At 39.8% G+C, this 15,932-nt stretch overlaps 1 protein-coding gene across 9 annotated transcripts in view; it reads right to left on the reverse strand.

The window, feature by feature from the left end:
- The window catches only part of PLXNA1 (plexin A1), a 445,618-nt gene that overhangs the window by 383,083 nt on the left and 46,603 nt on the right, over positions 1-15,932 (reverse strand). For all 9 annotated transcript variants that reach the window (XM_042453379.1, XM_042453376.1, XM_042453378.1 and 6 more), the window contains exon 2: positions 6,147-7,486. In XM_042453379.1, the coding sequence (XP_042309313.1) occupies positions 6,147-7,325 (1,179 nt within the window). In that variant the 5' untranslated portion in view covers positions 7,326-7,486. The remainder of the gene's footprint in view (positions 1-6,146; positions 7,487-15,932) is intronic.

The raw sequence follows: 15,932 nt of genomic DNA on the forward strand, positions 1-15,932 counted from the left end.
TATTGTTGTGGCTGCAGCATGGAAAGTGGCAGCGAAAGTATAATAATGATAATAATAATAATAATAATAATAATAATAATAATAATAATAATAATAATAATAATAATAATATCATGCACATCTTACTAGATAATATGCTAACTTGGAAATGTTCCCCTTTTTTGGGACTAGATATCCTAGAATCCTCCAGCTGTTTATGCTGCCTGGAAAAGCCTGGAAATTTTAATCCAAAAAGTAACTTTTAAAACTCTGAGTTCTAGGAATGCACTAAGACTTCCTCTTCACTTTTTCTGACAAGCAGTTCAACACAGACTTCCTGCCCAGATCATGCCCTAAGTCAGAATCTGGAGTACATCAGGAATAACCATCTGTAGGCTTTCTGACCTTGCAAAGTCTGAACCAAGGAGCTGGCGGAACTCTGTATCTGAGGGAGTTCATGGCCACCAGGGCTCATTAGTGCTCAACATTTCCAGTAAGTACTTTCTGCAACTAGGCTCCAATGAAAGCTCCTTTAACATTAGAATGTGAGTAGAGAAAAACAGCTGTCTACCCTTCTGTCAACAGGGTGCTGTTACTGTCTCTCTGCCTTCCTACATTTGTAGTCACATTCCTTGCTTCACATTCTTCTGTGCCTACTTTGCTCAGGGCAGACCTCAGGGGAATAGCAGCTGATATGAGCTACACTTGGCTTCCCAAACAGTTGTCGCTGGCCAAGAAACACAGAGAGAAGGAAGGGAGGGGAAAGAAGAGAGCAGAGAAAGGCTTCTCCATCCCCTGAGTCAGCAGTTATGTGACCCAGCAGGCAGAAGTGTAACAATTTCATCATTTCCCACCAAAATTGAATTAGTTTGAAGCCAAAATCAGATTTGTGAGCCCAGCACTCTTGACAGCAAACCCTTTACTTTGTCAGGCAGCTGTTAGCTGTTTCCCTTGGAGCCTGGAGAGGGAGAAGGAGGGGTTGCCTGGGACAATTACAAATGGATGCCTGTGCACAAGCAACTCCAGGTGGATGCGGATGAACCACCTGCTCCCAGAGAACAGCTCCATGCCTCTGCTGTGTAACAGAGGACAAAGGAAGCAAGGGTATAATCTGATTTCATACTTCCCTCTAAATTTTTCAACAAAAGAGCACTCTCTTCCTTCCAGCTCCAAAAAGCATGGACTGAAATGAAACTACCTAACTCTGTTTCCAAAACATAAACACACATAAAAGTGAAGGCAATCACTAGTGCAACTCACAGTAAAGAGAAGGCAACTTGAGGACAAGAGCTAAGAAAAGTTGTTTTTTTTTCATGATAGACTTCTCCCTCTCAATTAAGGGAGTTGTAGTCCTAAAATTAATTTCCCAAGGTCTGCTTCTAGGGTTGTAATCCATTCATCCATCGCGGGGCAGAAAAGTCACCACACCAGGAGAGCGAAAAGGAAAGAGCATTGCTTCCTCGCTCACATTTCAGATATTACTCTATATATAACAAACTATAACAAATAGTCTTAACACATAAATTCTAAGGCTGCCTTAGACTCTTTCTGGCAACTTTTATCTTTTTATGCCACTTTTCACAGACTTACAGAACTGTAGATTTGGAAAGTACCCAAACAGTCACCCATTCCCCATTCCAAAGAAAGATTCCAAACGCAGAGGTAAAGCATTCCTGACAAACAACCATACAGTTTCTTTTTAAAAATCTTCAAAGGAGAGGTGATATCTCACTAAAGTAAAATGGAGGAGCAGGGGTATTTCCCTTATTCCGGAAACTATATTTCTGCTGATACAGCCTAGAATTCCATTGGGTTTGTTTTATTTGTTTGTTTTTTGCCACTTCATCACTCTTTTGACTCAAACTTAGCTTGTGATCTACTAAAATGCCACAATGCTTTTTACAAATATATTTCTGCATCTGATTTCTGCTATGTAATCCAAACCTTGCATTTATCCATGATGAAATCATTTTGTGTTGGCTCAATTCTCCAATCTGTTAAGGTCATCTCAAATCCTGGTTCTATCTTCTAAGGCAGTGTTTCCTAAACTTTGGTCTTTCAGATGTTTTGGACTTCAGCTCCCAGAATTCTTTAATGTTGACTAGGCTAGCCAAGGCCTCTGGAGGTTAAAGTCCCAAGCACCTAGAGGACCAAAGTTTGGGAAACACTGTTCAAAGGTATTAATTTCAATCCCAGTTACTGTAGGTATCATTTATAAATTTAATAGCACCCCTCCCCTTCTGTTTCATCCAAGTAATCCAATGCATTGAATATTACCAGGATAGGACAGAAACCATGTAGAACGTCACTTATCAGTTATCTCCAGGATGGCAAGGAACAGGAGGAGTATACTTTGGCTGCAGTCCATTAATTAACTGCAAATCCATTTAAAAATACAATAGTACTAGCTAGCCCACATGTCTCAAGAACACCAAGAGAGACCTTGTTGAAATTCAAAGGTTGTATCGACAGCACTCTCCTGATCTACCAAACATGCACATTTATGGGGGAGGGGGAGACAAGATTAGTCAACAATTAGATACTGTTGTAAAACAATGCCTCCAAATCCCATCCCATTGAGGTGGCCCAGAAGGATACCATGGCTGATGGTATCAAAAGCCACTTGACCAAAAGAGGTTCAGCTGAACCAACAGGGACACACTCCCCCTATCCAGTTCCCCACATAGGTGGGGAACCAAAGTGACCAGTGTTGTCTCTGTTGTTTAGCCAGACCTGAAACCAGACTGAAATAGATCTAGACAACCCATTTCATCCAGAACCTCAGAAGGCCACCACATACTCCAGTATCTTGTAAAAAAATGGTAGGTTAGACACTATATTCATCACGGATAAATTCAGGGACAAAGGCCTCACAACTGCCTCCTTTCTGCAAGTTGGAATGTTTCCTTGTTGTACAGAGGCATTGACTACCCTCTTTGATAAGCCTGGAAGGACAAGGGACTAGCACACATGTGGTAGCTCTCAGCAGATACTGAGATATGTTTTTAAGTGAATTTGAAAATTATTACACTACATTTTAATAGCTATATACTGACTTCAACAAGAGGGGACAATGAATGAAAGCAGACCTATTAATGACCCACCACAGATCCAAAAATCTTAGTTCAATTTTAAATGGATCAGGGGGAAAGGGGAGAGGCTAATGATAGATCCACTAACACTTGATTTCCAATCACACCATCCCTATCTCAAACTGTGGCATCATTATTATTTATATCTCACGGAGTCGAGAACTGTGAATAACCAACAAAACTATGTCAATTTTGTTCAACTTGGGATCTGTCCTAGAAATGTTAACCTTGGCGTTGTGAAGCTGCCCATTCCACTCCAGTTTTTAAAAGTCTTTTATATATTGCACTCTTATTCTCATCACAACTTGGTGAAATAGCTTCCTAGTGACCATTTATATTTTATATTGTCTGAAAAGGAACCCAGCTATATAGTTCATAAAACAAAGCAGGCTCCTCACCCAGCCTTGCCACAGACTTAACACAAAGGAGCAGGGCAATAAAGCTCCTCTGTTTGTCTTAGCAACAGCCGATGGGAAAGGCTTCCCTCAGGATAGGGAGGCAGATTTCCCTCTGTTGAAAAAGAGCACAGCCAGACTTATATCTCTGGCTCTGGTCCATTTTCCCTGGGGTGGTGTTGGGGGGAGGGATGTTTTGCTTGTAATTGTACTTAAAACCTGATACTCCAGTTGCATTTTCTACACACCTATAAACCAGGGAATCCTCTTACTGCTAGGATGAAGCTGACTGTGGAGCTCCCTTGTGCTCATATTCTCCTTAAACTACTGGATTAGAGCAGGTTTTTTTAAAAAAAAATATCCTACTTTAGAACTGGGTGTGGAATAAAAGAAAAAAATCATAGTCTCAGGAGCTGTTGAAACTTCCCAAGTATAGATGTGAAGCATTCTCCATCAGTTTTTGTTATAACAAACCTATTAGCTTCATTGCTTTGCTCCACTGTCTTATGTATGTGGCTGGTTAATATTCCTTCCTCATGTCATATCATTTTGTAGTGTCACAACAGTATCAAATAATAATTTGGATAGTTTTTCACATCATCATCCACTTTCATACATGGACACCCCAACCAGCTACTGTCCTCTGTATTGGCAGCAAGGGCCATCTTTTGATAAGGGGATGGTCAAAATCACTAGCTCTCTTTCCACTTCATTCTACAAACTGTTATGGTGTTCACAAGAAGTAAATTCAGATTCAAAGAAACAACTAGCACACCTGCTAGAAAAACTGCTGGTTTCCCTGACCCTGATCATTACTTGTTCCATCCTTCTGGAAAATTGTTCAGAAAATACAAAGATTCTCCAAGCATGCTTGGGAAGTAATGTATTTCCCAGCTTTTCACCCTAATATCTGGACAAGCAAATAATGCTATCAGGAGTCATTCAGAATCTTTCTGCTCAGAAACATCTTACGTGTCTAGTATTTATCTTCAGTATCCACTACTTCTATCCAATACCGTAAGCCCAAACCTTCAAACATCAACATAAGTATGTAAGAACCACACTGGAACAACTCAAAGGACAATCTTTAGTTCAGTACATTGCTCATACAGTGACTAATAAGTTTCTTATGTGTAGTCTACAAGCAGGAAATGGGTGCTAGCACTCTTCCCTTCCCATTCCTATGATTCTAGAGCCATCCTGATACATAGCCACTGACTGCTCTATCCTCCACAAATCTGTCCAACCCCTTTTAAAGCTATCTAAGCTGGTAAATAACACTACATCTTGTACAGTGATTTCCACAGTTTAATATTCAAGTCCAATTAATACAATGGAGTAATGAAATGGTGTCCCTTATATAAAATGGCAAAATAAAGGTTTGCTTTTTGGAATGGTTGTGTGTGTGTAATATTCTGAAGTCATAGATAGTTGAATCTGTGGATGCTGAAGTGTACTATGTAAAAAAAAAAGTACTTCCTCTTATCTGTCTGGAATGTCTCACCATTCAGCTTCAGTAGATGTTCCTAAATTATAGTCCTTTAAGTCTGGGAGAAAGTAATAGAATCATAGAGTTGGAAGAGACCACAAGGGCCATCCAGTCCAAACCCCTGCCATGCAGGAACTCTCAATCAAAGCATCCCCGACAGATGGCCATCGAATCTGTTTAAAGACCTCCAAGGAAAGAGACTCCATCACACTCTGAGGGAGTGTGTTCCATTGTCAAACAGCCCTTACTGTCAGGAAGTTTGTCCTAATGTTTAGGTGGAATCTCTCCCTACTCACAATATTCATCGTTCCCTTTACTCACCTTTGGTTAAGTAAAACAAACCAAAATGTTGCAACTTATCTACATAAAGGAGTTGATCCAGCCACCTAATCACTTACAGGCACCTTTTACATATTTTTTTTGCCGGGGGTGGGGGGAGGGTGGGGGGAACAGTGACTAGAATATACTTCATTCAAAGTGTGGCTATTTCATAGATACAGAGAGAGATGCAGGTATATAAAGGAAATACAATGTCAATTTCATTTTGTAATTAATTTTCTAATTATGCCCATAATGAAATTTGCCCTTTTGTTTACAGCAATCCGATGCTAAATTGACATTTCATCAAGCTATCTATCACAACATTAAAATCTCTTTTTAGATCAGTCACTGCTTCTTGGATGCCATCACCATATATGTCAATTGAGGACCTCCCCTATCCCCAAAATCTACAACTTTACACTCAATTAAATTTGAACCTCATTTGCATGTTAATGTTCATTGGCTTGGTTTGGAGAACTCCTTTTGAAGTTCTTAGCAATCTATTTTTGTTCTAACCACCCTAAATAATAATTCATCTCCAAATTTGGCCACTTCACCTCTGGTACCATCCTTCTAGGTCCCTAAAAAGCATTGGTCCAAATACAATTCCTTGAAGTAGAACTCGCTACTCAAATGTCACAGTTATTATGAGAACTGATCATTTATTTACACTCTCTGCTTTCTGTTCTTGAAACAGCTATTTATTCATAATAGGATTTATCCTCTTAATGCATGACAGAATAGTCAATGCTTTAAGTCCCTTATATCTAAGCAAGAGCTCTAGCTACAGGGCACAGCAGATACTATAGTGGATTTCATTTTATCAAACATGAAAAGAAGTTAGGACAGAAATGCACAGAAAAAACTTACCGAGTTTATGCAACCCAGTTCCTTGTTCAAAAGCCAGGGCAAAGAAAGCTTCCCCTCTCCACGGTAGCAAGACTGGATACGCTCCTTGATTTTGTCTTTGATCTTTTTCAATGTGAAGAGGCAAAGGACAGACTCCTTTGGTGGCTTGACTCTGTTCTTCTGGCCCTGAGAAAAGACTGTGAATAGGATATCCTCATGCTCCGAGATGCCCAGTTGCCTGGCCAGTGCTTTCCCAGGCTTACTGAGGTAAGCATCCTGAATTAGACGGTATTCAATCCCATCTCGAACACAACCAATGGGAAATTCCACATAAGAGTAGAATTTGGGGTCATCCACACATAAGCGAACCACTTTGGAAGTGAAGAACTGCTCCCCAGTAGAGTCAGGTGAGGTAAGCTGGGTGTCCAGTTGCAAGGTCAGATAGTAGACAAACTGCTCACTGCTGAAACTATAGATATAGTAGATATCAAATGTGGGAAATTTGGAAAGTGTATCTGATGGTATCTTCAGCTGAGATGAAACAAACTCATCCTGATAAACAAAACCAAACATCTCTGCATTTTCTTCACTATCCATCAACTTACGGCTGGACAAAGTAGGGAAGTATTCAGACTTGCCATCAATGGGTGTTCCAATGAAGAGCTTATTTTGCCCATTCTGTACTTCAATTATGACTCCTGACATAGTTCCTGACTCATTGACACTGGAGAGGTAGTGCTCCTTGCGGTGGTGAGGCTCACCCAACTTGAAGAGGTCATCCAAGCGCAGGAACTGGCAAATGCCCTGAGAAGCACTACCACAGGCTATCAGCCGGTTTCCAGAATAATCCACCAGTAGCAATTTATTGACATTGTTAGTGCTGACTAGTCCATGTGGGCATGACTGCACACTAGGTGGAGGATAACACTTTTCATTGTCATCCACTGGCCCTGTCACATGAGTGCGCATCAGTGTCAGATTGTTTGCAAGCTTATAGATCCGGTTGACAGCACCCACGTACACTTCCCCAGTTTTGTTATGGACCACCAAATGTGTCAAACTCCAGTCTGTGACCTGGAAAGTCCTAAAGGGAGAGGAAGACTTGGACGTACATTCTGCCAATGGCAGCCAAGCACTCCCCAGAAGCAGCAGGGTCCAGATGCTGACTGACAGATGGCGCTTTAGCCTCAGGAGCCACATGGCAGAAAAGTCACATCCAGCAAAGGCTGTGCATTAACCTAAACTAAAAATAAATAGAAGGAAACCAAAAGCAAAGGGAGAAGGGTGTCTGTGGACTAACTTCTCTTCATCTACCAGTCTCCACATTCAAGACATCGTGAATGCATGCATCCTCCTCAGCCCTAAAAGGAAATATAAAACAAGCAGGGTTAGGCAAGCAGTTGTATCACTCAGAACACAGCAGCACAATAGAAGCTCAGACGTACAAACATGTCAGGAATGAAGGTGGTTCAGCTCTCTGAAATGTTCAGCTGTTTAGAGAGAAGTACTGCACAGAATTTGCTAATCATTCTACATTCTTCTTATTTAAGTTCCCATGACCATTTTGTGTGTTCACAACAGAAAATACTTGCTAAATTGTTCTTGCATCTAGAGAGGGCTGTTTATTTTACATTTGTTGCCAGAGAAAAATAACTTAGGCTCTCCCAAACATCTGTATTTTTATGGGGCACAAGTCTCAGAAAACATGAACTCATAATAAGAACAAAATACTCAACCCAGCAAAAAAGAAGGGAATCACTGAAGATCTGGAAATGGCTTTAGAAATAACTTAAATGACAGGGATTAGATTTTTTTTATTACCCCTACTTTAGTATTTTTTACCTCTGCTCCGAAGATTTGTCTTCCTAGGTTTCTGTGCTGTGTAAAACTAGATATATGTATTATAGTGTTTTCTTGAAGACAGGTCTTTCATTGCATGGACGGATACCTGGCCAAAAAGGGGGAAAAAATTCTCTGACACCACTCTGCTTTTCCAACCTCACAGTTTTGAAATGGAGAAAGGCAATAACCCAAATTTCTTTGTTAAAAATACTTACATTATTTCCCAAATTTTTAAATCAAAGAATAACTGAAGAAAACCCATAAAGTTTTAACTGCTCTTAAGAAAAAAACGGACTGCCTAAAAATATTTAAAATAGCATTACCAGTAGATTATAGGTAGGTTATGTAGTGCATTTCTATGCATAATTACTTAGAAAAAAATGCATGCTTGATGGTAGCTAATATGTCAACATTAGTAGCATATGTACATTACCTGTGATGGCTTAGGATCATGGGAGCTAGTCAAAAACATCTGGGGGGCACCAGAGAAAGAGTTAGGGAAAGGACAACATTTTTCCCCATCTTTCCACCCTTTTTGGCATTTATTTGCCAATTATATGCTCAGTTTGAACAAAGATGTTTATTTTTATTTCTTATTTATTTCAAGGATTTATATCCTGCCTTTCTCCCACAATGGGATTCAAGATGGGTTACAATAATTTAAAAAGAACTAAAACACTGATTATAAAAGTCAAAAAATAAATTAAATATTAATAATATGATGCTTGCACAGATTATGTTTCACAGAGTATGAGAACTGCACTGCCAATCTTCCAGACCTTCTCAGGCAACAACTGAGTTCCTTAATACTGTATCCCACAGCCTCCAGAAGGTAGTCCTAAACCATGCCTATCCCTTTTTAGCCTCTACCCTAGCCTCACTTTACCTCTTCAGGCCCTGTTTTAGAGACTCTGTCATTGTCAATCCCAAGATTTGGGGGACAGCAACCTATTCCCTCTGAATATATTGCCAACTACCTCAGACCAAGTAAGACCCAGCATGACCCAATTTCTTAAGGGATGGTATTTAAAGAAAAAAAAATATTTTTATTTTTAGAGAAACAATGCCTACACATTTTAATCAGGTAAAACATGAATCTACATAATCTTTCACTTTTGACTCATATTAATTGGCTCATACCTCAGTCACATCCCTTTAAGCCTTGACCAGTACCTAACTCTGCTAGGAGACTAAAACAAGCTTCATTTATATATCGCTTCATACTGTCTAAGCGGTTGACAACTGTAAGCTAATTGCCCCCAACAATCTGGGTACTCATTTTAGCGACTTCGGAAGGATGCAAGCCTGAGTCGAGCTTGAGCCCTTTTGCTGGTCTTGAACTCACAACCTTGTGGTTTTGAATGAGTGGCTGCAATACAGGCATTTAACCACTGCGCCACCAGGGCAGGACTACCACCATCCTGCTTATCCAATTGCATCTGACTAGATACAGAAGGTTGTTTTAAGTCTTCAAAGTCTTCCCTTCCTCCAGCCAAATGAATAATCTGCTCTTCCTCATTCTTCTAGCACTAGATGATCTTCAGGCTCATCTGAAGTCTCCCACACACAACAGGCCACAGAGCCAGTATTCCAGAAGATAGCAAGAACAAAAAGCCACATGCCACATCTTTTGGTTACCACTCTGAGTGCTGAAGAGCACAGCATCATTTCACTTGACCTTGAGTTAGTCCTTCCGTCCTCCACAGGGCATGCCTGCATATGGCTTATCTGCCAGGCATACATAAGCTAGAACAAAGGATCTTAGCTACAGAAGACCTCGCAATATAAAGCAGTGCTTCTTACACAATCTGATATGGGGTATCACCTATTTGTTTTTCCCAGTGTATCAGAGACTGGTACCTTATTTGTGCCCACTGGCTACAGCTAATGACTGAATTTACCACCACTGGTACAGTCTGCCTCAAAACATATTCATATCTTAGTTGCTGAATCAAGGAATTTTGGCACAAAACACCAAGCTGTCTAAATCTAGATTGTGACATAAAGTCTGAAATCCACTTGGATCTTCACAAAGGCAAGGCATTGAAATTTTGACTAAACCCTAGTGGAAGATATGGTATTTTTTTTTAATGAACACTAAGCCATTTTCCCTCTCAGACATGAAAGATGGGGATGGTATTGTTGGTCCTTGGTATCCATGGATTTTTTTATCTATAGATTCAAGCATCCACAGCTTAATAGTTTTTTAAATATACAAATTCCAAAAGCAAACCTTAATTTTGCATTTTATATAAGAGACACCATTTCACTATGCCATTGTATTTAATGGAACCTGAGCATTCATGGATTTTGGTATCCATGGGGGTCCTGGAACCAAATCCCAGTAGATAACAAGGGCCCACTGTACTGAATGGGCCACTGAGGAGAAATGACTTGTCTGTCATTCATAGGCTGAGCACACTATATTTAAGATAAGAATTCTGGACCCACTTTCCATGGCTGGACCTATAAAGAGAAATGAGCTTAACGAAAGTCACTCCATTAATAAATCTTTCAAACACAGAGGGGAAAACACTCTACAAATGTCTTCACATTCAGCTCCTGGAACCCACTTCATTCTTGCTGTTGTGAAGGGGGAAAAAAACAGTTCCTGCTCCCATAAAAAGATTCTTGACAGGAAAGGAAGGAAATTCTCTTCAGGGCCTCCCACACAAACACATATACACCCACAATACAGAAAGCTCACATACAGTAGTAAAAGCATTCATTGCTTTTCACCATTTACCTAATTGGACTTTAATGTGCTGAGTGGTTAGTCCTTAATGAGATTTTACTTTTTATAAAAACTGGAAGCAAACAGTGGGAGGAGGGGGGAGGACACACAATTTGCAAAAAGGGAGGTTGGTAAGACAAGATCTTGTCTGATCTTGGAAGCTAAAGTAGGTTCAGCTCTGGTTAGTACTTGGATGGGAGACCGCCAATGAATACCAGGTGCTATAGTCTATACTTCAGAGGAAGGAACTGGCAAACCTACCTTTAAGTATTCCTTGCCTAAGAAAACCCTATGAAATTCATGGGATCACCATATGTCAACAGGCAACTTGAACATACATACACACACAGCTGCTAAAGGAGAGAAAGTTAGGATTATGAGGCACAGCTTCAAGATCTGACACTGATGCCAAGTCTGAACGATTCCCCTTTGATCTGCTTGTCTCATCACTCAGTAAAAGATAGACAAAAAAATTTCAAAAAACCCCCAAAACGCTCTAATACCTCCGGAATCAACAAGCATCTCAACAGAATGGCAGTCTATGAAGCTAAGCAGACTAGCTCTGGTTAGTACTTGGATGGGAGACTCCCAACAAATACCAGGTGCTTCAGGCTATATTTCAGAGGAAGGAACTGACAAAACCACCTCTGGGGATTCTTGACTATGAAAAACCCTGTGAAATTCATAGGGCCTCCATACGTCAACAGATGATATACACATCCAGCTTCCCTGTTTTGTTTGCTTGTTTACTGTTACTGTTGTTGCTTTTGCTTAGAGAGTTGTTTTGTTTCACTTATGTTTGTATTTGATGTGGAATATGGCTTGCCTCACAAACAAATCACCAGCAGAGACACAGGCACTTACAGAAGGAAACGTAAAAGGTGTTTATCAATATGCAGTCACGAGAGGCAGTTATCCCCTAGTTAAGCCACAAAGACTGGATCAGAAGATCCTTCTTGACACATCAACTGGATGATGCCTCAATGATGTCACAGCACATTTTGAAGTGCAGATGATCATGCCAGAATAGACCCATGCCCAAGGAAAATCCACAGTTATGTCTCCAGGATATTCACATACTGCTTTTATAGCATTTCTGTTGAAAGGAACCTAACACTTAGGTTGAAAATACCACACAAAAAACACAGATATTGAAAATACCACACAAAAAACACAGATATCCAACATCACTGGAGACACAACAATCCCACAATCTGATATATGAAAAATATATATAATTGTATGCAGTTATATGTGAGTAAGCTCCACTGAATCCAGTGATGTGTACTTATTCAGTTAGGTTCGAGTTATAAAATGAACTGATCTTTAACAAATTATCTTTGTCCAGTTAAATTGCAACCTTAAGCTTGTAATTTGAAATGCAAGCTTTCTTGCATAAAACTTGTTATCATTTAAACTGGTAGCATAAAATAAAAGCAAAGAAATGTCCCTTGGTGGTTTCCCCTGTTCTCTTCTCTCCTCTGTTCATTTATCACAAAGAATAACAAAAGTTTAAAGCCTCATTATCATCTCATTCAGTTACCAGGGCAAGGAGAATCTCTCAGTTAACCAGGTACTATCCAGGAAGATGCTGAGACTGCTTTAACTGCCCTGGCTCAGAGCTGGGGAATTGTAGTTTATCCTGGCATCAGAGGTCTTTGACAGAGAAAGCTAAATGTCTCACAAAACTACAGTTCCCAGGATTCCCTAGCACTGAGGCAAAGCAGTTAAAGCAGCCTCAAACTGGATTGTTTCTGCAGTGTGTTCTCTGAGCCATTGAACTGCTCTTCTTTTTTGTAGAGCAGAAACCTATCTATTGTTTTCCTGTTGTTTCTGCCTCTGCTACCAAATTAGCTATTAAAAAAGTAATATCCAGGAACCAATTTACTCTGCTGAGGTATACCTGTACTTTCCGTAATTTGTGAAAAAATCTGCACAAATCCAGTACCTTTTTCCATAGGGTATAAACACAAAAAGATAGATCAGGTGGTCAAAAAGACACAAACAACCACTTATAGTGCAAGAATTCTTTAATAGCCCATACAAAAAGACAAAAGTTTGTTGCAGGCAAAATTTGAGGCAAAATTAGGCACAATTAAAGGAATGTGCAAAAATAAGTCTTGAAAATGGGCAAAATCTTTAACATTAGTGGAAAATACTTCTTATGTTTTGCAAGAGATGCCTGCTCTTGTTTGCTGAACAAGGACAGACCCAGTCAGAATTTATTTTCTTAGGTCCAACACTAATTTGGAAAAGGCTGGTCTAGAAGTAGTCACTGTTTCCCCCACTTTTAAAAAGTTATTTCTCCCACTTTCAAAAAGGAAATGGTTTTACTATCAGCTCAGACACACACAGAAAAACAATAGAAAAGTGTCTCTGGAGACAACCTCCATGCTAAGAACTGGTTAAATGAGATTATACTGTACAAAGAGGATTCAAGCATAAAGCTGTACATTCCTCTACAAACTTGCGATCTCCTCTTGAAATCTATTTGCCATCTTCCACCCCACATCACTCTTGCTCTTTTATTTATCCAAATTGGTACAGGGAAGGATTGCCTCTACAAGAGGTGGAGCTCATTTAGCAGCAGCCAAAGATTTATAGACATCCATGACAGGGATGATCAGAATCATTCGTCACCCAAAACAGCCAGAAGAGAGGCCCATCCCCCTTTTGTCTTTTATGACAGATGCCTGCTGCAAGAGCTCTAATAGCAAAGCTCCTTCCTTTTTTGTACTCATACAGTGCATTAGAAACTGTCAAACTACAAACTAACCTCAGGATTATTACCTTCCAAATTCAAGACAGTTACAGAGCACAAAAAACCACAACCAATAGCACCTACTTTGGCAATGAATGGTTAATTTTATCCAATTACACTGCAACCCACCCTCTCTCCAAGGAGGATGGGGTATGGTTTAATCTCTCATAGCTCTATGAAGTATGAGACACAAACAAAGCTTTTGACACACCTCTATAACTAAGCAGCAACTGCACCTGGTTTTTTATATCTGGCATTCCAGACACTGTAGCACATTGCATTTCGATGTTCCTGTAGTTTAAAAGAGGAAGAAAGTTGTTAAGTAGTTCCCCAAGCAATGACATCTTCAAAAAAGTCAATCAGAATGCATTATGGAACACTTAACTGCCCTCTTTCCAATGTCCTCTGCATATGACCTACCCATTCATTGGAAAGAGACTGACAGGCTCTCCTATAACAGGAATACACACTGAGATTTTGCACTCCACTGCTCACCCCACACTGTGGTACACAGAGTGTCAGCCACAGCAAAGTAGGGCATAAAATGGCTGCCACAAGCAGGGCATTCACACGCACAAGCCCTACAACCTTGTCCTCCAGGAAACATCTACAAGCGTTCCTTTTAAGACATCACGTCTCTTACTAGTTCTCACTCTTAACCTCACTGTTGCACTTTCTATTACCATGTACTCTTTCTCATTATTATCATTATCAACATCATTGCCTCCTCTCATGTAATCTGTCCCATACATCCAAATCCTCTGGTGGACATTTACTCCAATCAGCCAAGAAGATTTTCACACGGCATCGTTATATCCTTTATCGTCCCAAAGTGTAGTGGAATCGTCTTAACAGACATACGATTCCAAAAGGTTGCTAAATCATTCTTAAATCATTGTCGTGTCCAGTGTGTGAATGTAACTCTTTTGAAATCATTTTGTAATCATTTGTTGCTGAATTCTGATATATCAACGATTTAAGAACACTAACAGCCTCATGTGAAAATCTTTTGGAATTGTCTATCTGTTAAGACAATTCCACTACACTCTGGGATGATAAAGGAACGATATAATGATGCCGTGTGAAAATCTTCTAAGACTAGGCTGACAACTGTCAGCCAGAGGAATTTTTCTTCAGCCGCCCCTGGACTGTGGAATGACCTGCTGGAAGAGATTCGACAGTTGAATAAACTGTCTGAATTTAAAAGAGTATTAAAGACCAGCCTCTTCCAGCAGGCTTATCCATATATGATTTTTAAACTGTGAATTTTGAATGACGAATTTTAGATGTGGATTTGTTTTAATATGTGTACATTCTATCTGTCATTTTAAATTGATGGGTGTTTTAACTGATGTGTTTTAACAGATGCTGTTTGTCTGATAATTGTTCTTGTCCCCTGTCTAAATCCATGGGGAGAGATGGGTAACAAATCATCATCATCATCATCATAATCATCATTTATTTATTTATTTATCTAGCACCATCATTGTACATTGATGCTTTACAAGATAAAGAACAAAAAACAAAAACAGTTCCCTACCCTCAGGCTTAAAAACTACATTATTCTTCCACTTTAATGCAGCCATGGGAGTTAAAGTGGAATCATATTGCTTTTATTGTGTAATGTGAAAGGGCCTTAGAAGTCTCCACTCTTAACTTTCTTATTCATCCCTGTTTAGTTGCCTGGTCCAAATATGACAAAATGATATATGTACAGCTGGCCCCAAAATGGGCTGAGCAGTTTGAGACCACTATATTTGCAGGAACTTATATACATCCTTATATACACTCCTGCCTGATAATTACAGTCGACCAGAAGGGACACCTCCTCAGTGCCACATCTGTGTGAACAACAGACTGTTAGGAGACCCAGGAGAAGACTGTCTTAGCTATGGGGCCACAGCTGAGGCCCTTTCCTTAGAGCAGAGGCTGATGCTGACTTTGGGAGACCATGGTATGGTGTCTGGTCTACTACACAATAGGCTTTGCTTTATTTGGACTATTAAATTGTTTTAAATTTAAATTATTTTTAGATTGTTTTAAAGCAATTTTGCCAATTATGCCCCACCCTGAGATCTGCTGATATAGGGCAAGCTAGAAATATTTAAGTAATTACACACAGAGTGTTGTTTGACAGCTGACACACATATACTGCCAAATTAAGTGTGTAGGCCATCTGGACAAGAGCAGGATCATGTTATATTTTATGCCAGGGCTGAGGAATTGCTGGTCCACAGGCCAGATCTGGTCACTCACCTGCCAACCTCCACAAAATTATTAGGCCTTTTACAATGTTCCTACTAATCAAAAGGAAAGGTTTTTGTTGAAACAGGAGTAACATCAATTGTCAGAAGTTTGGGGGCCGCTGCAGGACATGGACCAGTAGTCTCCAAACTATTCCCCATGCCCAAGATCTGAATTTTTAACTTTAAAAAAAACATACATGTGGTCTAAGTGATGTGAGATGCTG

Source organism: Sceloporus undulatus, chromosome 2 (assembly GCF_019175285.1).
Source record: "Sceloporus undulatus isolate JIND9_A2432 ecotype Alabama chromosome 2, SceUnd_v1.1, whole genome shotgun sequence".
NCBI lineage: Eukaryota > Metazoa > Chordata > Lepidosauria > Squamata > Phrynosomatidae > Sceloporus > Sceloporus undulatus.